At 39.0% G+C, this 26,475-nt stretch overlaps 2 protein-coding genes across 2 annotated transcripts in view; one reads left to right on the top strand and one right to left on the bottom strand.

Moving 5' to 3' along the window:
- The window catches only part of scn8aa (sodium channel, voltage gated, type VIII, alpha subunit a), a 54,104-nt gene extending 40,390 nt beyond the window's left edge, over nt 1-13,714 (bottom strand). Inside the window, exons 1-3 of the mRNA XM_084099789.1 lie at nt 13,567-13,714; nt 9,776-10,107; nt 619-739 (exon numbers count right to left, since the gene is read on the bottom strand). Coding sequence (XP_083955915.1) covers nt 619-739; nt 9,776-10,051 — 397 coding nt within the window. The 5' untranslated portion in view covers nt 10,052-10,107; nt 13,567-13,714. The remainder of the gene's footprint in view (nt 1-618; nt 740-9,775; nt 10,108-13,566) is intronic.
- A 556-nt stretch (nt 13,715-14,270) lies between these two features.
- LOC311073170 (serine protease 27) overlaps nt 14,271-26,475 on the top strand; it is a gene marked incomplete at its 3' end in the record, with an annotated part of 30,025 nt that continues 17,820 nt past the window's right edge. Inside the window, exons 1-3 of the mRNA XM_084098652.1 lie at nt 14,271-14,368; nt 14,970-15,150; nt 15,530-15,801. Coding sequence (XP_083954778.1) covers nt 14,308-14,368; nt 14,970-15,150; nt 15,530-15,801 — 514 coding nt within the window. The 5' untranslated portion in view covers nt 14,271-14,307. The remainder of the gene's footprint in view (nt 14,369-14,969; nt 15,151-15,529; nt 15,802-26,475) is intronic.

A 26,475-nucleotide genomic window follows, 5' to 3' on the forward strand; every position in this document is an offset into this window, starting at 1 on the left:
AGTATACCATATAACAATAAATACAAATTAGCATAATTTCAGTATTCACAATGTTGTTTAACTGCAAACTTGTTTAGACTACAACCACATTAACAATAAAATTAGTCAAATAGTTTCCAGTGAACAGGGCAAAGCATTAGAGTTCAAATCGTTGTGGTATATGTTTGATATATTTTTATGCGTTTCTATGTCAACACTATCAATGCCGAAATGAATCTGCAGCAGTCAGGTGGTACAAGTCCAAGCTCTGTAAGTTGTTTACTTTCATTATTATTGTAATGTTACGTGCTTGGAGACATGAGGTCATTTAATGCTGTCTCTAGTGGTGCTTTGCAGACTCTGCTCTGTGCGTTCATGTTTTGCATGAGGCGTGGCTTTTGAGAGAGCGCTCTGAAGGGAGGGTGGGATCTAATGCTTTCAAAACTAGCTTGCTATTGCTAGCCACTCCGAAATTGCCTACCCTACCTTTAACTAAAACATTAGTCTGAAATCCTTAGCGTTATTCCTGGTCATCCCATGCACCCTAGCAATAAGCAGACATATTAAATATTTGATGCAGAGAAAGACAGTGTAGACAAAGTATTTATCATATATACATTTAAACAGCTGAAAAAGGATATGAATGTATCAAAATTTTAATCGCTATTCGCCTAGCAAGATTAAAAGGGCTTATCATGTACAAGGCAGGTGTGGCACTAAAGCGGAAGATTGTTTTCCCTCTATTTAGGACTATAAATGTCTGTGGAGAAGAAAAACAGACACAGCCAGAGAGAGAGATAAGAAAAAGACAGAATAACAAAGAGAAAGAGAAACACTAGATTAGTTACAAGCATAGAGACACATCATCACTTATTCAACTGGAATTTAAGAATTAATAATCATGTACTGAAAGTCTGCATCTAGAAGACAAGGCATCATAATGAAGACATTTTGCTTTATATATGACTAAATAATTAAAATCACATTCTTTGGCAAGTAGTAAGTAAATCTGCAAGACTGCATGCAAAACATCCACATTGTACTGGAGTGCAATAAAGTAAAAAAAATATTACTTAATGTTTATACAACAGTTAGCTCAAGTTCTCGAATTTGATTAGCTGAGAGTGCTGATATTTAGTTCAACACAGCATGAATATCATGGCTGCGATTTGGCCATAAGCATGAGGTGGCCGGATGCTTGAAGTAATAATTCACCCAACAATAAAAAAACAAACAAAAAAAACACACCGTACGGTTGTATTTCTGACGCTTACTGGACTGGATTATGAAGTGCAGGATGGTGCACAGAAGAGCACTGGCATCCGCCACAATTTTACTATTTAAACTGCTCAAATATCAGTTGTTGTTTTTTTCTTCACGAAAACGAATGATCCATGAACTTAGTTGTTGATACTCTTGGGTGCTTTATTAAATCACAATGTACTCCCACTGAAATCGCCAATCAGATATTCATTAAATTAATTCCCTTGCCCCCCACAATTAAAACTACAGAGCTTTGATCAGAAAACTAATATCATCTTACTAAGATAGATAAAATGCATATGCATATCAGTTGTCACTCTATACATCCCGATAATATAAAAGTAGTCTGCTATAATGTTATAAAAATCTCATTCAGACCCATAAATGCTTTTTACTTTTTGGCCACATGACAACATAAATGAAAACATCTGCAGCAAATTGCATATTTCTGTTTAATTTGGGCCTCTGAATAAAATTGAGGTGTTTTTTTGTTCTCCTCGAGTATGAGTTCTATATTCTCAATATATCATACTATATGGTCCATCAAACCCTGATGTATTAAATATTTTTATATTTTGTCTTAAGGTTCAAAATGCTTGGATGAAATATTCTATATTTGGAAGAGGAGAAAAAATATTTATTAATGTCTGTAATAATGCCAAAGATGAACCCTAGTTGTACCCAGATATCTCACTTCTAAATGAATATGAAAAGTTTGAATTCACAATTCACATTTTTCAGAGAACTGTGAACGAGTCAGCGTAAGCTCACCAGCCTTTCAGTAGATAACCTCATAATTGTTTAAATAAAACATGTTTGGTACCATCAAAGTTTCATGGGAGGTCGCGTGCATTTGCAGAGATGGTATTCACCCTTGTACTTCTTTTTACATGCTTGAGTTTAGTTGAACACTAAGAAACCCTCTTCAGCACCACGGAGAGTGCCGAGTCTATGCAACCAATGCAGCACCATACATGTAAGCTGAACATAACGTGAGTAGAAACTCCTCAGAAGAATATAGAGCACACAGAATTATCAAAGTTCATAATTTGGGTCATTTCATTTAATTTGGTTTGGTTTGTTGGTCCACAATAATGATTAATGTTAAAGAAGGACAGCTCAGTAAATAAAACTTTGTATATGTAACTAAAGATGGAGAAGAGCTATATCTATTTGGGTCAGGCTGAATCAGGCCACCATGTAAACTACATACTGAGACCTGCTTTGAGAAAAAAAAAAAAAAAAAAAAAAAGATCTGCTCACTGCTCAGCAACCCCAAACTGTATGTGAAACATTGGGGATCAACTGCATCTTCTCTTGTGTTCAAAACACGACAAGATCCATTCAAAACAGTAGCCCAAATCAGTAGTCACATATGAAACATCATGAGATGAAAAAATAATGCAGAAGTAGTCCATTTATGAACAAAAATACATTTGCCCTTTCTCAATATTTGCTGGCTATAGTACATGTACATGTGGGCTTCCTCTTTTTAATGCATGACAGGCTGCACAGCTACTGAAAATTTCATAATCCAGAATGGAGCAGAAAAAGAAAGATCAAGAGCGAGAGAAAGACAGCCCAGAGAGGAATGAGTAAGCAGTGAGAGCAAGAGAGGAAGATGGAGAACGAATGAGGAAACAAAGACATTTAAAAGCTAATCGTAAATATAAAATAAAGAAAAGAAAAAAAAGAATGATAATAATAAGAAGAAGAAGAAGAGAGAGAACAAGCTAAAAAAATATGTAAAACTGGACCCAACCACAGACACTGAATGAAAAAAATACTGATGGAAAGGCACTATAAAATAGTATTGGTTCACAAGGCTAAGAAATTAAGCGATTTGTATTTCTATAACAGCTTTCTAGAGCAGACGTCACAAAGTGATTTGCATCCAAATATAAAAAGGAAATCAAAATAAGAGTGACAGACATTAAAAAAAGACAATCGGATAAAAACAGAGTAATACAGAACAAATTAGACAAAAGCAAAATAAGTGCTTTAGTTGCTTTTAGTGCTTTAGTTGCTTTTTTAAAGCATTCATAGTGTCCACAAATCTTAAATCCAAAGGAAGAGCATCCCACAATTTGGGAGCAATAACCTCAAAAAGCAAAGTCATCATTAGTCTTTAGTCTAGAGAACAAGTCAAATAAAATACAATTAGTTGAGTTTAATTAATTAAATTAAATTAATAAAATGTATTACAGAATTTTGCTAATATGAATGATGGATAGCTAATGCCTGATTAAAAAACCCTCCACTTCACACAGAGTTCCATATTATCACAAATATCACAAGAAATTGCAATATTTATGTCATTAAAAATGTATATTTATGTAAATGTAAATTAATATAAATCAAACATTAACAGTGCTTGTGTTGTTGTTTTTTGGCAAAATAATGCTGTTAAAGGACAAATCCAGTGAAAAATGAACCTAGGGGTATTTAACACATGGTTACCGAGTCGATCGTTCCCTGCGATGCGTTTTCATGAAAATCAAATGTATAGAGTTTTATCTTTATCATTACGCGTTTACAGACAGGCGTCATCTTGGAAAACAGTCTCGACTAGTCGAGTCACGAACGCCGTGCTACGTTAGATTTCACTATGCGTAATTCCTATCGACCAGCTCACTTAGCACGGCGTTCGTGACTCGATTAGTCGAGACTGTTTTCCAAGATGACGCCTGTCTGTAAACGCGTAATGTACTGTCTTTATAAAGTATCTTCTTATTAAACTGTCTGTACACTTACAAAGTTCTCAATGCTTCGGTTTGTATGTAAGGACCCTCATTATGTTACCGTGTTAGTGTGAGGCTATTTTGAGCCTTGTTAGTGGTATTAACTAGCGATTTATTTTTACTTACTCTGTGCCCCATATACTAGTGTTATGAGCTAATCTGTTTTTAAAGATAAAACTCTATACATTCGATTTTCATGAAAACGCATCGCAGGGAACGATCGACTCGGTAACCATGTGTTAATTACCCCTAGGTTCATTTTTCACTGGATTTGTCCTTTAACTAGATACCGCAGTATGTTCAGTTAAAAACTTTACAAATATTATTATATTTGTATATATATGTAAATTACATTTATTTATTTGAATATTCCAACTAAAGCTTAAAAAAAAAAACAGGGAGAGGCAAACATGGAAAAGGAGTAAGACAGAGAGAGATCATGTTACAGGGTGATGCAAAGTGAGCAGGAAAGTGTAAGTGATGTAAACAAGATCCAGATGAAGCGCAGAACAGACGTATGGCAGGACACATGGAGAGGAGAGAAGCATGGTGAAAAATGGAGAAACATAAACAACAGACAGAGATGGTGACTAATGTAAAGAGCAGCAAATGGCGAATGAAAAGAGTGAGCTCTTCCAGAGCTAATAATGCAGCAACTCCCACATCAATAAAAGCTGGTCACATCACAAGGCCAAATCAACAAAAATAAATGAGATGCCTGCATTAGAATAGGAGTATTTCCTGGTGTGGAGAGTGTAGATGTTGTGAACAGATGTGAGGGAGGAGTGAGACGGCCATTATACTCAAGCTGTGCATCACCCTGCCTTCCCCAGCCCCCCAACCAGTCAGCCAAGACCACTCCGAGTGCCGCGTCATCACAGGGAAAAGCAATGGTCCTACATGGCACATTTTGAAGAGTCACTCTTAAGATTTATGACCCGGTGTGGTGTTCTGCCTCTTTCTCCTTCTGTCTCCCCTTTCTCATCTTTGCACACCTTTTATTCAAGCAGGACATGCTCCTGGATCAACAACATTCCTATCAAACCATCAGAGCCCAAACCTGAAAATGAAATGTGTACAAGAATGTTGGTAAAATCTGAAACATCTAAAATCAGAAAATCTGATTAAGACTGATTAAAGGTGCTGTAACAGTGCTCAGCAAAATAATAAAATTAAAATATAACTGCGAATTATCGGGGTTCAAGCGCTTTAAGGCCTTTATGCACATGCGTAAAAAGGTATTAAGTTTAATTTATTAAGCCTGTAACCACCTATATCAGAGAATGAAAAGACCATTTACAGCCAATAAAGGCAATTTACTATCGAAATATTTGTTTTTTTAAAGGTTTTTAACAGTTATAGGGCCACCTATGGTCCTATCTCCATAAAAGTTTGCATGCTTGTTTAGAATCATGTGTCGCATGTGCTCATCTAATTTCGTGAATTTCTGAGATTTCGTTTAGGATTTATAGGCTTTTGAGTATATTTTGCCATGTCCATTTTGTAAATGACCCTGTTATACAGTAGCTATCCAAAGAGTTAAGTTCAACATTTTTATGATAATTATAGCCCTAAAAGTCTAGACTAGAGAATTGTACTGCAGTGGTTTTATTGAGGTTGAGCAAAAAACCTAGGACTAGTGCACAAAAGTAGTTAAAAAAAATAAAATATTCTCAAGTATTTAATGAATGATTTGATTGACAGCAGTGGTTTTTGAGGCAAAGTTGTTCAGAATGAGGAGATCTAACAAATGATATGCATATTGTACATGTGTTTAACACTGCCTGATTACTGAGGCGTAAAACCCGTTAGCGCCACCCGGTGGCCGATTTCTTTTGAATTTCTCACAGGCCTCTAGGGCTGTAAGTCAAACAGGCCCAGCGAGTTTCATTATGATCGGCCTCTGTTAACCTTGTCTGACAGTCGCTCGAACTTCATTGGCCAACAGCTGCCATGTTTTTGCCATGCCATTGCCTCGTAGACAATCGCGGCGCCTTGGACCGCATGCCAGTTTTCAAATCAACCGGACTGTCTGTTGTGTAGCTATAGTCGTTTTAGTGGGGGTTTTTTTTCATTTTATAGCGCCAACAAGTGGCCAGTCGCCGCATCCTTTTTTTCACGTGACCTGCCCAATCACTTTTAGGGGAGAATGCTGATCCTTGGAAATTCTAAAAATTACAATAGGGTTTCAGCGCAACATGCTTGAACCCCTAATTAAATAGAAAAGAACATAAAACAAAATAATAATAATAAAGTAAAATACAACACAGCACTGTTTAAAATGTTATATATTTTTTTGGGGGGGTGATTTTTGCCTTTTATTGTGACAGAACAGTAGAGAGTTGACAGGAAGCGAGTTGGGAGAAAGATGGGGGATGGGATTGGGAAAGGTCCACGAGCCGGGACTCGAACTCGGGCCGCCCGAGCGCTTCATGTCGGCACGCTGACCACAAGGCTATCGGCGCCGACCACTGTTTAGAATGTTGAAGCTCAATTGGTAGAGCATATCTTGATTGCACTGTAATATAAAGAATATGCTAAATGCATAAATATAAATCAATGTTGGAGACTCAACTTTTCCAACTTGGGTAAATACTGTTAAGCCTCTCCATCTCACAACTGATTTGTTTTCAACATATAACCATCTCCTTTTATCATCTGTGCTGGAGGACTTAGGCTTCACCAGCTGCTCCTGTAGCAAAGCTTCCTAAGCTAATTGCTGCTGATAGTGTCACAGGTCTGGATTTAAAAGCTGCCAGCTTCCATTTCTCAGCTGGTTTTCCACTAGGAAGAGAGCTGCCCTGAGCCTCAAGAATCAGGTTTCACTACTGCTGCAGGCTGCAAGTCAAGCCCAGTGTGTAGAAACAAAGAACAATGAGAGACAGGGAGATCTAATCAAAAAGCATACAATCAAAGAGCCATTAAATCCTTGAGAGTGCAGGATAGATCGTCAATGGCATGTGCATGAAAGCTTGGTCCAGAAATGCATCTAAATATGAAATACGTCTAACGGTCTAACGTGAGCCATTGTTGCAATAAAAATGTATTCAGTTTTGAGCATAATTCAGTTCCTTTAGACTGTCTGTTTCACATATGCTCCTCCATGAGGTTTTCATCAGGAGACTGAAATCTCCTTCCTGTGCATGGAGCGGGCGGTTACATAACAGTCAGTGTACGCTGCATGAGAGGGAGGCAGAGGAATGAGACGGAGGGCGAAAGCAAGAGAGGGAGGCAGGGTAATGCTTCAGCACATGCACACATTAATAGGCATTACCACACAAACAAGTTTGTGCATTATTTAGTAAAGTCCGGTGTGGCAGACCCTGCTGAAGTCTCACCACTGCACTTAGCACAGAGCCAAATGTGAACACAGGGCCGAGCTGTTGGGCTCCATTACAACTCAGACAGAAAAGATGACCTCATCTTCCTCCCTTAGGCTACATCTCATAACAAAAATTCACTCCTGAAAATCAGTTTGAGGGCTATCTTGCATCTGATATTGCTCATTTGCAACAAAAACAAAGCACCGTTTTATGACTAGTAACATATCAAGAAACTGTGCATCCACTTAATAGTCTTAGAGCACAAAATGCTGCATTTTTATAATATATGCAACATAAATTAGTAATTATATTTTAGTGAAAAGTTTAATTGAAAAATACATGAATACATTTTTAAATGTATCCAAACCAAACCAAACTATGAACTCCACAAGTTTGTACAGTAGACTATTATGATCATGTCCTTTAGCATGATTTGAAAATTATCCAAAGCATGTCTTGAGCTTCAATGGAAGCAAGAACATCTGAACGTCTGAAGGTTAATGTTCCAAAAAAATCTATTTGAAATAAATGCCATTCTTTTTAACCTTTTTTTTCAGGATTCCTCACAAAAATATTAACACTAAATCAGCATATTAAAATGATTTCTGAAGGATCATGTGACACTGAAAACTGGAGTAATGGCTGCTGAAAATCCAGCTTTGCCAGCACAGGAATAAATTTCATTTTATTTCATATTAGAATAGGAATAAATACTTCAAATTGTAATAAAATGTCACAATATTACTGTTTTTGTATTGTATTTTTGATCAAATAAATGCAGCATTGTTGAACATTAGCCTAACCATTTCAAAATTACTGACCCCAAAACTTTCAACAACGGTATATGTTTTTGGTCTTTTCATGTACATGTAGCAACACTAAAGAGTACTAAACACAGATTTCTCCAAAACAACAACATTAAAGATCTTTAAATGGCCTAACTCTCTTACTGTTGTACTACTACTCAAATAGCAGGGGCCCTTTCGTCGTACCTGGATTACTCAATTACCTGGATTTCACTGTTGACAATTTGACATGACCCAGGATTGATAGGTTCTTCAAAGATCATCCTGGAGTTGCTATCATAGCAACAGGTCTGTAAGCTCAAACCTACTCGGAAGCACGCTTATTTCATGTAAACGGGATTAGACTGCATCATTTTAATCAGAGTCTTAAAGTCTGTCCCAGCGACTGCTAATTTCTTACAAGAGTACTTCATGAACCTTGTACAATAATAATTTAAAATAATAATAATAATAATAATTTAAAAATTAATTTGAAAATAATACTATCATGTTGTGTAGTCTTATCATAATGTAGACACAGACAGTTTTACTCACTGACAAAAATGTATTTGTGAAGGGAAAATGACTTAATTTGATTGAAGTCTTACACACACAATGTACAGTTAGTCTGAGCCGTGCATTAATTTAAATGGTGACAGCTATTATGGGAGTGGATTGAAGCAGCGCAGGAGATGCAGATAACTTAGTAAAAAATGCTATCCTGATAAATTTAATTAATATTGTCACATAACAAATATGCTTCTCAGGTAAAATTAAATTAATTTCTCATTACAACATTGAAATAAAAATGTAAAGCCTGTACAAATATTAGAAATCGTGAAATAATGGAAATAATTGGGAATCATGTAACAAACATACCACAATTAATTTATCGATTATAACTTTTATATAATTTTGGTCGCTTGGCTGTTTCCTTATAAAGGTGTGTGATGTTCTTTTTTAATATGATGTCATTACGTTGCTTTATTTCTGCCAGCCAATCGCTGCATTGCTAGTTTCATGTATTGAAATATCTGCCCTTTCTAATGAACACAAGAACATGCAGTAATCAACTTAATCCAGATATTTGAATCAAATCCACAAATTTGTTTGAAGAACCAAATTATCCTTAGATCAGATATCACGATTAGAATATCTGGCATCTTTCAAATCATCTCAGATGTATTAAGGCGAGGTACGAAGGATGGACCCGTTCTTTAAGTGCACTGGAGTGTTTCTTTTGGCTTTTCTTTTCTAAAGGATTACTGCTGAAACAATTAAAACAAGTCTGTCAGCCGGAACTGAAAAGCTTCAGCAGACCACAGATGACCTCCTCCTCAAACCTCTTTAAAGCATCATCTCTCAGACAATCTACAACATACACAAGCCACAAACAAATGCTTCAGCACTGTAGTGGATTACAGGAGGAAGTTATTCATATTTTCATATGATTAACATGTTATCATGTATCAAGTATATCCTACACGGAACATGATTACCATCAGGCGTTTTATATAAATATATATTATATATATGAGAAAAAAATAAACTAGTGGACTGAAAAAAGGTTAAAAAACATCCTCAGCATCTCCAACTCTGGAATGATCCAAGGTGAGTTGCTTAAAAGATAACGTGTGAATGCCAGCTGTGCAGGACACATGAAGTGACAAGATGATACACTCACTTTCTTATTAGCATAGAAGGGATCTAAATCTTCCAGTGGTGTTGCCACCATGCCACAAGGGATGTCCCCGTAGATGAAGGGCAGACTCTTGCCCGCCTCCAGGTCACTGTTAGGCTTGGGCTTGTTCTCGTCGTCATCGTCGCGGTAGCTGCTGTCTGGCTTAGGAGGCGGCTTGGCTTTCTCCTCCTCAATGCGCTTCTCGATTTCACGCAGAGATTCCCTGGTAAAGTATTTGAAGCTGTCAGGTCCTGGCGGTGCAATAAGAGGTGCAGCCATGTTTTCATCCTGCAGCAACTTCTTCTCCTGTTATGTACCCTCCACGGCAGCTAGTTCTATTTCGGAAAGAGAAAAGGACATTAATTGGCATCTAGGCTCATAAAGTCAGAATCATATAGCTGTCTCATCCACAAGTTACTTACTGCCAAAAGTTGTATAAATTTCACCAATGAGATTAGAGCTTACCAGATCAAGAAAGAGTTTTCCAGTTTTGCATGCAATATTTTTAGTAAAGCATTTTGCAGATGCTTTCATACATTCTTTTATCAGTTCATGCATTCCCTGATAATCAAACCCATGACCTTGTTGTCGTGATACTTAGCTAATATCAATATTGTTTCCTGTCTATACATGATTTATCTGGGTGTAGTATAAGTATAAGATATGCATTAGCAAAAAACGAATCATATCATATTAAGGCCTCTTATTAAGTCAGCTTAGCTGCAAAAACACTAACTCTGCAATGTTTTGTGTGATTATAATCATTAAGATTAATGTCATTAATATTTGTCTATATTTCACTTCTCGTAAATAGAGATCGGAAAATGGAGGAATTGAAAAGTTTAGGACTTAAAGTCGCAATGAAATGAAAGTAGCGACAGATCAGTCAATTGTAAGAAAGGGGTGGGGTTTAAGCTAACTAAGTGATTGAAGAAGTCTGGCATATACGTCATCAGTCAGGAGGTATGAAACTTTAATTATAAATTACAAGGTTAAAAAACATACATAATTGAATCATTCACAATGAGATCTAACATTTATAAAATAGAGAGTGAATTTGCAACCGATCACAATAACACACATTTCCACTTTATACCACCTATACTTAAAATCCAAAAATGCACTGCAAAAAAAAACCTCTGTCATTTAGATTTCATTTTAGCTTTTGGAATGATAAAGTCTTACTGAACAATACTGCGTTGTTACATCACCCGCTCACACAAACTGATATGTTCAGCTCTGTGCAGGAAATGAAAACGCTAAGCCTTGCATCTAAAAATATTACCTTACACATCAAAACAATCTGTTGCTAAATTGAGAGCATGTTAAAGAGGGACTGGCACTAGATCCAGGATGAGTCATCGACTTCATGAAAAATGAAAAGCACCCTCCGTTATGAGCAGATGAAGGTGATACTTAATGTTTGTCTTTGGATTACATCTGCAATAATACTAATCGACTTTGTGACAAGTGATTCATTGTTTTTTGGGTCATTATGATGGATGTTTCTATTTTAGATGAAAGGGTTCAGGGAAGATGTAGACTGGATTAGAAGATACCATACAATAGCACAAGCAGATTTTAGTTGAACCTGTCTTCCCTATGAACAAAATCTCCACTGAGATGTCGATTTGGGACATGCGTTATGTCCCTAAGGCAGCAGAATAGGAAATGGGGTGGGTGAAGGGAGGCATAGTGAACCACACCATCTAAAAGCTTGTGTGCATTTAAGGGCCAGACACTTAACCAAGCCATATCCTGATATTACAGAGCTACTTAACTCACTTTTAGCATTTCTCTCCATCCAATTCCACAGTTTTGTTTCAGAAATGGTGTTTGGCATTTCCAGTCTGTAAATATACCCCATTTACCTTCAAGCAAATCAGACACGTGAACAAAATATCAAAGAATGTGACAAACATTGGCACATAACAGACACCATTAGGGGCACAAATCCCTTGGGTATGTACATCTGATATCATTTCAAGACTTGCTGGAAAAAAGCAGCTTAAACCAGCCTGAGCTGGTTTGTTGGCCTTAACTGGTCTATTGTCAGGTTTTAAAGGGGTTTGGGGCACTTTCTACCTGATCAGGCAGGGAGACCAGCTTAAACAGCTTAGGCTGGTTTAAGTTGATTTTTTTTACATCTAAGCAAGTCTAGCAATGAAACAGGAAAACAAAAGAAATGATTATCCTAAACAAATTAAAACACCTTTTGCATTTACCTTTGTTAATGTCTTATTAGTGAAACAAGCTGAGCTTTTGTGGTCCAAACAGCACAAAGGCAACTTTACTTACAGGAGCTGTCCTATCAGCACCACACTATAAAAAGGGCAAGATTTTTATTAGCTGGAGACATTTTGTTTTCACAATCATATTCAGATTGGTTAAATAGTAATGTTACTAAAGACAGTTAACAGTTAAGATAAAGGATATGTAGTCAACTCATGGAGTTATAAAAATGGTGCGAGGGAATCCGTATCAGTCGAATGAAGTGGGCTTCTTTTGGGTGGGCCGAAACATCTAGAAATACCTGAAGAAACTATGCTGGGCTGCACGTGAACACATGATAGCTTTAGAAAATGTCAGGTGGGGTACGTGGTCCAGCTTATTTACAGATGTGAGGACATGGGTAAATTTAAGAAGCATTATGAATCAAATTATGAATTCATTTTCATCATGCCTAAGTCGTTCGAGCTTCTGTGCGCCACAGAATTCTCTTCTACATAAAAGCGACACCCTTATGTCTTCATATGCAAAATACCTGTCAATAAATTATGAAGGCTATTCGCACATACATCTGTAACAACAATTCCTTCAAACAAACCATAACCTTATTTTAAAAACGTCAAGTTGTATCGTTATGTGACTGAATGCGCAGTGGTCCTACCTTATTTCATCAATGTTTGGTCACGAAATCCATGGCTTAGCAGCACAACGGTTTCACGAACAATGTCTTTGCGTTTTCCAAAACGTTGTCACATCTTCCTCGGTGTCAGAAAACAATTTTGCCTGAAAACTAACGTTTATAAACACTCCGACACCTTCACGAAAGCGGGCCGAAGCCACGGAGGAAAAACGGAAAATACTGCAGTGGGTTTTTTTTTTCTCTCGCTCTCTCGTCGTATTTACCCTTTTACACACAGCGCAAACATGTTTCAGTCATATAATCCGGTTTGGGAGAAAACGGCGTAAGTTATTAGAAAACAGCGATATATCTCGACGATGCTGTGCAAGGTTTCTGCTCGCGAGGAACATAAACAAGAAAATGAAGCATTCCACACCCGTGCAACCTGCGTCCACCCTACAATCAATAAGCAGCCAAGCATGTTGCCATTTGAACGTCTTAATTACAACGAATCATTTAAAACCTGTCCACATGTGCATTTTTGCTCATTTGCTCAGCTTGACATTCGATTAATGCTGACAACAAGACCTTTATTCAGATGAGGGTACAAGGCTACAGATCACGGCATTGATAATGCAAGTAGGCTGTATAACACCACATATAGCCTTAGAAGAATGTGTTTCATATCATGACATATTAAAAATGTAATTTGAGAGGGGGAAATGAAAATGCCTAATCATAACTGGTTCAATTTAACAAAAAGGGTGAGTTTATAAAACGTCATTTCAGTTATAAGGGAATAAAAGTAGAATGTAGAATTTGCGAGGAGCGTCCAGCAGTAAAACCCCCTCAGCGTGCAGCATCTCTGCGACATTCACTGACAGTGCAATGACTTCCATCGCACGGAATAAACACCGCGAGAGCGATATTGAAACACAATACTTACTATAATTACGTTAGCGGGTATCCAAAAAATCCTCACTGCACTGCAGATGTCGAATAAATTCGGAAGAAATTGCGGATGTCGCCATATTGTTGCTGCTACCTTCCTTCAGTGTGCACCGTTAGCCACCCTGCATAATTGATGACTCCCAGCAGTAAGGGAGTGTCGGCCAATAGGTAACGTTACCACCAGTTCTACAATAAAAGGCGTTAATTTCAGTTTTCTTTTGGTTGAATCCCAGTTAGGTCCTTGTTCGAGAATGAGACGTTTCAGGAATGACGATTGATACCGTGCTATAATGTCTGAATCAAAAATACACCGACACAATTGTGTTTGAAATTAGGCTATTTTAAAAACGTTTTTTTTCACTCTGAATAAAATAAACAGGTCGTTGGCTTGGTGTATTATTATGAATTTATTATGAAATTCATCTAATGGTTGTCGCCTAGTTTCTAAAGGATGACGTTTACTATCATTTTTGTGTCCTTTACAGCACTCTAAAATGTCATAAAATTGGTGATATGTAGGCTACTGTACAAAACACTGATGAAATTATCTGCATAAACTAAAGATTTGAAATGTGTTGATTTACATGTTCTTCCTTGCTCGGGTCTTTCATGCCATTACAGTATGAACGATGTTACGTCACTTAGAATCTTTTCAGATTACCTAATAATCAATGACAAGGACATCCGATTGGTCTATCTGCTCTTTCTGTGTCTCTCGTTTTGCTTCACATTTAAAATGTTTATAACGGCTCTACAATTAATCTTCATTAGTAGCACGCTGCTTTCTGGGATTACAGGTATTTTTATATATATATTATTATTAATCCATTTAATCCCAGAGATGTGAACACAATAATTTTACTATTGGATAGCCCAAAGGAAACAAACGGCATGGCTTTTGTAAAAAAACAAAATTTCAGAAAACGTTAGTGGAAAGTATGTCTGTTGTTTATGGTCACAATTGTAATGGATGGGAGTTAAAAATTGTCCAGTTTCAAACAAAAGGTATCATATAATGTAATATTTATTTATACTGTCATCAGGCAATTCTGGGAAAACAAAACAACTGATAATTCAAAAATAAATGTTTCTTTTTTCCCCCATTTAATATAACAATACTTTAAATTCTACAATTGTATGATGCAATTCAATCATTACTTATTCAAAATCGGTCTTTCCATGCCATAATTTGTGACTGAGACATTTTAATACATTATTAGACCTTTTAAATATTACATCCATCAAAAGTGCATATCAACATTTTCATAGTTTTAGTCTTAAATGTCACTGGTGGGTAAGTGGGTTAATATTATTTACAGACAGTAGTATCATCAGTGGTTATGGCACAAAAAAGTGATCAGAAGTGTTCAGTGCAACTGACTATAATGCTCTTTTTAGGTTGTGGAAAGCAAACTTTGCAGGGTCCATCAAAGCCGCTTCGAATTGCAGGAGGCCATTCTGCATTAAAAGGTACATGGCCTTGGCAGGTGAGCATACAGAGGATGTCGAGGCATATCTGTGGTGGGTCCATCATAAGCCATCGGTGGATAATCACAGCATCCCACTGCTTCAGAAATAGGTGAGCACTGTGTGATTCTCCTCCCTCATAACATGTAACATTTGTGTGCAGTTTCCACAACTCATTATTTTAACTTTCAGCAATGATTGTGGTTTGCTGAAGCAAACAGGTGATACATTTTATCTGAGCATATATGCACATTTAGTTAAATAAGCAAGGGTGGGTAGTTGATCTAAAATGATATAGGCCTAACGTTAATTGCAGTAATGGTTCAGTTAATTATACCTATGCGTATTTCTTTTTAGATTAGCATTGAATGCAGTCTACTTACTACACCAAACATTTTTACACACCCAGAAAATGCCTAAAACAATAAAACCAACTCTTCATTTCGAAATAATAGTTTTTATTGCAGATCTTTTGCATCTTTCTATTATAGAAACAACTATAAACTGCAAGTAGTGGCTGGAGTGAATTCTCGATCCAAGCAAGAAAAGGGTGTCCAGTATCGCTCAGTTCAGCAAGTGATCCTGCATGAGAAGTTCAACCGATCATATTTTGAAAACGATGTGGCACTTTTGCATCTGCATCGCTCTTTGTATTTCACAAATTATGTGCAGCCTTTGTGTATGATTGAAAATGAAATGGACGAGAAACAGCTCAGCTTCGGCTCATGTTACATCACTGGTTGGGGCAGCTCAGTGTTACAAGGTTAGTGTTTAAATATCCAAAAACAGTCAAAAACTCGAAATCTCTGCATTATTAACAGACGATTACTTAGCAGAATGTGTAATATATTATCAGATTTTTGGCATCTTTCTGGCAGTTAAACTGTTAATAATATGAGTTTATATAATCAGTTCTCTCGTCCCGCTTTAAAAAGAAACACTTACATTTTATATATCTTTTTTTAACAAAATTTGTTTTTAAAAGTTAGCCTATTAAGATTGTTTCTTTTGATTCTTGATTAGATTTATGCTCATTTCTTGATCAGAAAAGGTCTGAAACATTTTATTGTATTTTAAGGAATGTTAGTTGACACTCTTCAGGAAGCTGAAGTTGAGCTCATTGATACTGGAATCTGCAACCAGAGAAGCTGGTATAATGGCCATGTTAATGACAACATGATCTGTGCAGGATTTGACAAAGGGGGTGTCGACACATGTCAGGTAATGTCATCTCATTATATCACATTGCAGAGTAACTGGTCAGTGATAGACAGTGATTAACAGTATCTGTTGGAATACTCTTCAATCAAGGGTGACAGCGGAGGCCCTCTACAGTGTTACAGCCAAGACACGAAGAGATTTTACCTTTATGGTGTGACAAGTCATGGAGCGGACTGTGCATTGCCAAAGAAACCTGGCATATATACTCGTGCTAGCCGGTACACAGTCTGGCTGAGAGAAGCTCAAACAAGATCTGTATCTGCTGCCTCAGTCACAGATCTGACAGTTTTTCAATTATTCTCAGCCCTGTTTTTCTCTGCCTGGATGGGCCTGTTAATGTGAGCCATGCTCCATCAAATGCCAGAACATCTCTGCAGTCATTTTAAATAAAGTCTCTCTCAAACGATGGTTTGGCTATATTGGCGAGTTTTCGCATAAACACAGTCAGTTATGATGTAAACAGAATGTAAACAGTTGAGAAAGAAAACACATGTGTAACAGTATAATGGATCTGTGTGTCAGCTCTTAAAGTGACAACAGCCTAATATACCTGCTGCCAAATTATGAGATAACAAAAATATCTATATGGCAGATTTTCCCCATGGTATCGATGTCAAAATTGTGGCCAGTGAAAATGCTGAGTGGCTAGTAAGTTTGGAAAACAACTACTGTAGCAACAGTGGCTGGTGAGCAAAAAAGTTAATGTCAAGCCCTGTGTCAGGGATCAGTCAGGCTCCACCATCACCGAATCACAGATATCACTATCACCTGAATACTAATCACCCGCACCTGCACATCATTCATGATCACGTGCACCTGCACATCATCATCTCATCACCACAGGCAGCATATAAGCACACACATCACTCTGTCACATTGTCTGATCTCATTCGAGTAAGGACTCTCATTTATGTTCATTACTTACTGCCAGTATTGTGTATGTTACGTTTACTGTTTCGTCTACCTGCATCCTCTGTGTCTTCATCGTCTCCCTGTTCTTCCGTGGATTCCTCGTTTTCCCTCTCGTACAACGGCTACTTGCCTCTCTCCCATCTTCTGTGTGTGCACCAGCTGCCATTATCCACCTCATCCACAACTTCCTCATCCATCTACAACACAAAGGAACTGTCAGTGTCTCATTCATCATTCCTGTTTTTCAACATCAGTGATGCATACTTTACGTCCATATACCCGCCAATCTCAAATAAACTGTTTATTAACCTTATCCTTGTTGTGAGTCTCTGTTCCGTAACACCCTGTATGTTTGTATTAAAGGGGTCCTATTATGCTTTTCCACTTTTTCACCTTTAGTTAGTGTGTAATGTTGCTGTTTGAGCATAAATGATCTGCAAGGTTACAAAGCTCAAAGTCCACTCCAAAGGGAGATATTTTATTTAACAGAATCCCCTTTTCAAGAACTACAGCGAACGGCTCGTTTGGACAACGTGTTTATTCCGGATCTTATGAGGTCACAATGGTCCTCATTTAAATAATCCCCGCCCATGGGATACACAGAAAATAGCAGAGGCTGGCTGAGCTGCATTAGAGAAGACGGTGTTGTGTCAAAGAGATACTGTTTTTTTTCCACAACTTTTCCAAAAACTCATTTGTTTGAGCTTCCAAAGGCTGATGAACTTAGAGTGGTTAACACTTATTTTTAAACACTGCTCTTGAACATTGTAACCCCAACGTTTATCTGTGCGCTGCACATTTTATGGAAAACAGCTTGTTTTCTGTTGCCTTTGTAAGTTTTGTAAGACAGTTCACCGCTCTTTTTTCTTTTCTTTTTTTTGATCGATTAGGCTAGCTACTGTTTGTATTACCTTAGTTTTCTGAAAAATATCACAATTAAATGGTGCAACACTGTATCTATAATGTATAAGAAAAATACAAAAAACACACCGCTCTGTCTGTGCATGTAATCCCTTTTGCACAGTCCTCTTGTTTGTTAAAATTGTCTGGGTCAGAATCAGGCTGAAATTGGTTTAAAAATTGACGCCATACTCAATATTTACACAAGAGAATAACTCGTAGTTATGGAGGGGCAGTTATGGTTATACGCCTGCCAAGCGCTGCCAATCACAACACACTGGGCCAGCTAACCAATCACAGCACATTTCGTATTTCGAAAGGAGAGGCTTCATAGAAATCGGCGTGTAAACAGACTGGGCAGAGAGGTGATGTAAATGTAAAATTTTGAACAATCAAGCATGCAAACATATTGTAGTACACCCCAAAAACAAAATCAAGACTTCATAAAAGGGCATAATAGATGTTTATGTACATAATAGATGTTTAATGTTGTCAGATGATCAACCAGTCGTTTAAGTCTCACAAGCCATAAATAATTGTGTCAGATTAATTCAAGTTCCAACAGATTCATACAGTTCAGTAAAAAAAACTGGTTCATTCGTTTTATTTGAAAGTCATTTGTTTGCGAATCGAACCTTACTAGTGGTTGCCCTCATGTTTGTGATTTGCTAAAAATAACTTTTCATTTACTAAAAAGAACGCTTTTTGAAAACAAGAAAATTGTTAAAAACCATGTTATTTTTTACTTAACTAGTGTGGCGAGCAGGACGAGGCTGAGGGCCGTGAGAGAGCGGCGTGAGGCCAGTGGCGTGATTACTAATGAGCGACACCTGCGCGATGCACCGGTATTGTATCTCTCACGGAGGAGCGGAAGCATAAGATGAGGAGCACCGACAGTGAAGAACGAGAGAGGCCAGGCCTGGACTATTTTATTTGATGTTTTGTTTTATTATATGTGACAGCAGTCGTCCGTGAGGGGCTGCTGTCTTTACTTTCGTTTTGTTGTTGATTTATTTTACACCATTAAAGTCTTTGAATGTTCACCGGTTCCCGCCTCCTTCTAACAACATCTAACTCATGTCTTGTGTTGTAATTACAGTTAAGGAACAATATCTGATAACAAGAAATGCTTGCGGCCTCTCTAAAAATTGTCTGCTCATATTCATGATCATCAAGGTGAATATGCATGGGCTCAGGATTGTCAAGATGCTGAATTTGCTCATTTGCTGATCTGTTCATCTATGATGATGTTCTCAACTTAACTCCACCATACACCCTTTTGTGTGCGATGAGGTTAATTGTCGTGTTACGCAGCACGTTTGAGCTTCCACAAGAATAAGGTTCATTCTCGTGTTATGCAGCACGTTTGAGCATCTGCAAGAACCAATGAGGTTCATTCTTGTGGTACGCAGCACGTTTGAGCTTCTGCAAGAACCAATGAGGTTAATTCTCGTGTTATGCAGCACGTTTGAGCTTCTCCAAGAACCAATGAGGTTAATTCTTGTGTTACGCAGCACGTTTGAGCTTCTGCAAGAACCAATGAGGTTCATTCTCGTGGTACGCAGCACGTTTCAGCTTCTGCAAGAACCAATGAAGTTCATTCTCGTGTTACGCAGCACGTTTGAGCTTCTGCAAGAACCAATAAGGTTAATTCTGGTGTTACGCAGCACGTTTGAGCTTCTGCAAGAACCAATGAGGTTCATTCTCATGTTACGCAGCACATTTGAGCTTCCACAAGAACCAATAAGGTTCATTCTGGTGTTACGCAGCACGTTTGAGCTTCAGCAAGAACCAATGAGGTTCATTCTTGTGTTACGCAGCAAGTTTGAGCTTCCTCAAGAACCAATGAGGTTCATTCTCGTGTTACGCAGCACGTTTGAGCTTCTTCAAGAACCAATGAGATTAAGTCTTGTGTTACGCAGCTTTTTTGAGCTTCAGCAAGAACCAATGAGGTTCATTCTCATGTTACGCAGCATGTTTGAGCTTCTGCAAGAACCAACTAGGTTCATTCTGGCACGTTTGAGCTTCCACAAGAATCAATGAGGTTACACTGAACACTTGAAAAGAGTTCCAAATAGTAGGTTAGTTCATATTACATTTTAAATCAGCATTATAAACTAGTGATATTTGACTAAATTGGCCCTTAACAGAAAGGCTTGTAATAGGAGTCAATAGGTGTAACCGGTTACACCATTTGACATTTCAGTTTAAAATCAAATTTGACGGGCATTATCACGGACACCTATGTAAGTATGTGGCCTTGGTGGTAATATCTAAAATGTAGGCTAATTGGAAGTTAATACTCATTTTTATAATAATGATAAATTATCAATGTATTCCTGGGGTCATACCACTTGACATAGCCTATACTTAAGAATACCTGACCATACCCTATAAATGTCAAACATTTTAAAGAGAGTTACTAACATTTGCATGCAGCAGTTAGAGTCACTAGGGGTCCTTCTCTGTGATATCATTTCCTGTCACATGGTCTTCTTACACAATATTAAAGGGACACTTTTGCATCAAGCCTTGTATTGTTAGAAACGGTCATATTTTTGAATGGTCGTGCATTATTCCCTCATTTTCCCCTGAGACGGGATAAAAAGGATTTCAGTGTTGCAGTTCCTGCTTACAATGATGAAAAAATCGTCATTTTGCGTCATTCTAAGCAGGAAGTCCCATATCTTTGTAGAGGGGTTGAGACTACAAACACTCGTTCCTCATCTTTCCCAGGGGGTGGGACCCACTCACATTACAGACCTATTACAGATCAGTGAGTGGGACTTCACTTTCTGAAACTAAAAGCAATATCCTCCATCTTGTTTGGAAGCTAAGCTAACAGGCGCTGTGGAGCCAGATGTGAAGTTACGACAATAGTGGAGGGTATTCAATATGATATAGAAGAAGAGGATTTCGGAAGTCTGATGCTCGAATCAGGTGTTTGTGGCTACCTTTACGAGCCGCATTATAGCGAAGAGCAGCCGAGGCAGAAGACCTGCTTGTCGCGGACGAGGAGCCCGGACTGGCTCGAGCTGGGGCGGACTGGTGGTGCCTGTGCTCTCACCGTGCGCCTATGGACACAGAGATGGAGTCCGTCTGCAGCAAAGAATTTCAACGATGCCAATTTCTCCTGGACGAAATCTCTGAATCAGACGAGGACACGGACGTTTGTGTTGTGAACCATCCTAGTTTCGCAACGCATATGTTCTGACTGAACATCCCGGTACCATGCAATAATTCACCATTTCGAAAAAAATACAAACGAGGAGTAATTCATTAATGAGTTCGCCAACTAACTAGACATTTTGTGTGAAATGAATTTCAAGCTCTGGTGGTAGCTAGCCTTGTAGACGGAAGAGTGATTTCTCTTATAGGCGGATACCTCATATGCGCTGTTCTAGATTAGTGGGAGTGGCTTGCGGAGCTGTGCAATGTGGTGCATTGTGGGAATTGTTGTCTTTCATACATATGCGTCCTGAAGTTACTTTCTGTCTTTCCTCTGTCAAGAAGGCACCAAATTCGAAATTTATTTTACATTTCGACTACATATATGACCCACTTTCAATAAAGATCAATGTTCCCATGGGTGAAATGCTCCTTTAACAAAATGACTCCTTGAATGGTGGTTACACCACCTTGACACTTGAGGAATTTGACTTGACTCACATGATTCTCCAAATTAATTATAATTTCAGAATAATGGTGTTCCATTTACTTTACTGTTATATAGTTGTAATGTAAGATTATGCCAAACTAGCTGATATGGTGTTTTATTGAGAATTTCTGTCTCAAGATAAATTATTTGGTACAAAGTTTTTACGGTTACACCACTGTCATAATTCCTGTCTTGTGTTCCCCTTGTCTTGTGTGGACTTTTGTCATTTCCTGTCCTGTGCCTTTTGTAGTTTTGCCATTTACTGTCGGCTTTGCAGATGAGGAGCCCCACAAGCCCACAGTATCCCCTCAGCCTGAGCTTCACGTTAGTCCTGTCGAGCCTGAGTTTCTTCTGCCGAGCCAGAGTTCCTTCACGTTGTGCCTGCCGAGCCAGAGGCTGTTCGCGCCAAGCCTGCCCAGCCAGAGACTGTTCATGTCAAGCCTGCCCAGCCAGAGACTGTTCATGTCATGCCCGCTGTGCCTGTGTCTTCGGACAAGAAGGCTGCCGCGCGTGAGTTAGCTCTGGAAGATGCAGCACTCATGATAGTCGCCACAGCTATTTTGTGTGTGTGGGCAGCACACACATTGGCTCCAGCCCGCGAGCTCTCCTCCCAAGTTGACCGCCACACCTGAGAGTTCGTCTCCGGCCAAGATGGCTGCCTCTACGCCTGTGTCTTTGGACAAGATGGCCACCTCTACACCTGTGTCTGCGCCAGTATCTTTGGACAAGATGGCCACCTCTATGCCTGTGTTTTGTAGTCCTTTGTAGTTTTTCTTGTTTATTAGTCTTCCCAGGTGTCTCTGATTAACCACGCCCCCTCGTTATCTTGTTTAGCTTGTTTGCCTGTGTATTTAAGCCCTGTGTCTAGTTCAGTCTTTGTGAGTTCTTGATATTGTATGTTGGTTGTTCTGTTCCCAAGTCTGAGTCTGAATTTGTCAAGTTTTGAGTTTATTTAATAAAAGACTACTGCTGCACATGGATCCTGCCTATGTTACAACCACATTGACATTTTTGCAATCATTCCTCAAATATTATCTCAAAATGAATTAAAACCTGAAATTTTAGACTTGGTCCTCAAAAAAGAGAATGTATGCAAATAATTTGCCATTTTATTTAGAAATTTTAACCCTTTAAATTAAACTATATGGACACAAAAAAATATACGCCAACTTTATCACCTCGACAATCCAGCGTGATAGTCTCTGTTTGGACAAAGGCGCACATTTGCGTACCTCACCATAACAGACAAATAACTGATCCATCTGTCTGAAAGAAGTGGTAGACTTAGTACTTTAAAGCTCATACAGCACACATAAGATGAGACCTACCTCCATCTGTATCTGAGTGAGTGAAAGGTGATTCAAAAAAGGGAGAATGGCTGGATTAGGCCAAAGAATGACCCCAGAATCCTCTGGTAACCAGCGTAAGCACAATTCACTTACTGACAGGGCATGAAGTTTTCCAACACGTTTAGTGGAAGCAACAGCCAGCAAAAAAGAAACTTTCAAGGACAACTACTTTATATCCACAACAGAAAATGGTTCAAATGGTGGTGTACAAAGGGATTCTAAAACCAGCGGTAAGACCCACACAGGAAAAGGAGTAGAACGAACAGGCTTTAAAAGTCTCACTTCCTTCAACAAACTACAAACGCACCAAGAAAAAAATGTTGAAGGAGCTGCCGTGTTGAAGGAGCCCTAGCGTTGCCGATAGTGTTCACTACTGCTGGTTCACAATCCATTAACTGTGAACTGGACACAATGGCCAAACCCAGAGCTGAAGACGAGTTTGTTCTGGGTGCCAAACACGGCCGTGCATCTGAGAAAGGAGGTCCCATCTGATGGGAAGCTGTCCTGGTTCGCCCTGTAACAGACTCAGAAGGAGAGGAAACCATGGCCTGGCTGGCCATCGAGGTGCCACTAGGATAGGAACGTGTAATGTTTCTCACAGAAGTGGAAAATGAGAGAACGTGTACAACAGGCAACTCAGCCACTAGTGGGATAACGCATCAATGGGCTGGAAGTCTCGGCCCTCGCGAACCACCAGCGGCAATAGGTGGCGATTTCTGAGCCAAACAAGTCGACCTCTGCCTTGCCAAACCGTTGCCAGATCAACTGCATTGATAATACATTTCCAACATCCGGGTGAGGTCTCCATTACCCCGGGAGCAGCAGATCCCGGGACAGGGCATCCGCCATTTGATTGTCCAATCCCGGGAGATGAACTGCCCTTAATGAAGCCAACCAGCCCTGAGATCATGTGAGGATTTTGCGAGTTAGCTGTAAATACGCAAGAGACATGGTGCCACCCTGATGATTTAAATGAAAGAAAGTTGATGTGTTGTCGGACCTGACAAGCACATGGCGACCCATTAGATTTGGAAAGTGTTGTAGAGCTGAGTACACTGCCTTCAATTCCAGGACGTTGATATGTTCTAAGGCCTCCCTTGGTGACCAGTGACCACCAATTCCCCTCTGGTTCCATGTTGCCTCCCATCCTGTTAGTGAAGCATTGGTCGTGATCACTTCCTAATGGGGAAGTGCCTTCACCCCTAGTGGCACTCCGGCACTCTGGCTCTCAAAAATGTTTCCAGAGTTTCAGTGCACGGACACAGGCGAAACGACAATCATGCGATGACGATGTCTCGTCAAGTCTAGCCCTAAGCTGTTGCTCCACCTCTGAAGAGTAGGGCTATGCAATTAATTGAATTTCGATTTTGATTTCAATTTTGGCTCCCAACGATCACCAAAATAGTACAATCGAGTAAAAACGATTTTTTTGCCATGTTCTGTTTTGCAAGAACACTCTTATTTTGTCTTGTGTTCTAAATGACACGCGCACGCGCACTTCCGCCCCACCCGAAGCCGTCAACTCTCTCAGCTTGAATGTTTAAACTGATAAGACTTAAAGAAGTGAAAATGATCAACTTTAGTTACGATGCAATACTGGCCCGATTGTGCAAGTGACAATTCCGTCATGTCCCGACTCCTAAACGCGAGAGTGTAGTTTCGACGCTTACCTTGTCCAACCCATTTTGAGAGACAGAGAGAGAGAAGACGCAGCACCGCTGAACACTCAAGCGGTTTGTGAAATTGCGTCTTTGCGAAAGTTTTAAAATAAAATATATCATTTTAAAACTTTCGCAAAGACGCAATCAATGTTTGAATCAATGTTTGTGGGGGAATTTCCCACATTATAAGTGGTAGACCTGCGGGAAAATTTGTTATATTATTTATTGTAATGGTTCAAAAAGTACAATAAACGTTCAAATTTCAATTTTTTAAGAATTGTTGAAAGATTTCTTTTTAATAAATGCAACACGTTCCCAAAGTCATGTGAAATAATCGTGTTACATAATCGTGATTTCAATACTGACCAAAATACTTGATTATGATTTTTTCCATAATCGAGCAGCCCTACTGAAGAGCCCTGAGGTGAAGCAAGCCCAAGGGGATCATGGATGTGGTGGCAGCTAACATCCCCATTAGTTGCAGAAGGACACCATAAGGAATTTTTGTCCTGACAGAAACAAGTCAGTAACTGACAAAAATGATTTGTCCAAGTGTGAGACAATGTGGCAGACATTGTGATGGTATTGAGTGTTATTCCTTTGAAGGTTATGGTCTGTTCTGGGACCAGACGACTCTTTGTGTAGTAGGCCTAGTCTCTGAATATGCTCCAGCACAATGAGTTGTTCAGAGCATGTCGCCCTGTTGGGGCACAAAGCAGCTAATCGTCTAAGTAGGGCAGAATGGTAGGACTCTGAACTGATAGGCTTGAATCTGAAAGCTGAATCTTAGGAACTTCCTGTGATGGGGAGCAATGGGAACACGAATCAGTCTCCTTTCATCACAGATTGAAGAACGTCGACTGTGCATAACATTCGGAAAGGAAGAGACTTTTAAGAACATATTTTTGCATCTTAGGTCCAGAACTGGCAGAAAACTGCCATTTTTCTTTGGATCAAGGAAGTACGTGGAGTAAAACCCGTCCCTCTGACTGAGGGGAGGAACTTTTTCTATGGCTCCTTTCAGCAACAGTGAATGCATTTCTAAGGAAAGGACCATTGAACTGATTACATTTTTGACAACTGTCGGAGGGATTCCTGAAAACTTAGAAGGCCGGCGTTGGAACTGCAGAGTGTATCCACTGCTCAAAGTCGGCAGATTTTTTACTGATACAGATTTTTTTCAGTAATCTCTAGATCTTCTAGATCTCTTCTTCAATACCTCAGAAACATTGGGGTCAAAAAGATGTCCCGGTACAATTGGCAGTTCTCTCAATGTCTTCTTACAATCTTCAGGTAGCCTTGCCTGAACAAGCCATACCTGGTGCCGGGCTGTTAGAAGGGTCGCTGAAAGTGTCCCAAGTTCCTGAGTCACATGACCCATAGTCAACAGAACCGTCTGTAAGAACTTAGATATATAGAAGCATCAACATTCGCTGAATGTGTTATTACAGGCAAGAAGCAGCTGGCAGACAGTATTCGATGCTCGAGTTATATAGGCTACAGACTCATATGCCTTCTTCAAGAAAGTGTCAGTACGTCTACATTGCACACTCGGGCAGCATACATTGCCTCTTAGAGCCTCATCTGGGGATACCACCAATGCTGCTACCGGCTGTTCAATTTTAGGCCCCCGTCCTACGCTGTCCTTAGTCCTTGAGTCGGCCATTGAGGCAAGAGTGTGGGCATTGGAAAACATTGGTTTGAATGGGCTGGACAGGCGATTTGTCAAGACCCAA

This window comes from Abramis brama (genome assembly GCF_963993115.1).
Source record: "Abramis brama genome assembly, chromosome: 22".
In the NCBI taxonomy this organism is placed as follows: Eukaryota; Metazoa; Chordata; class Actinopteri; order Cypriniformes; family Leuciscidae; genus Abramis; species Abramis brama.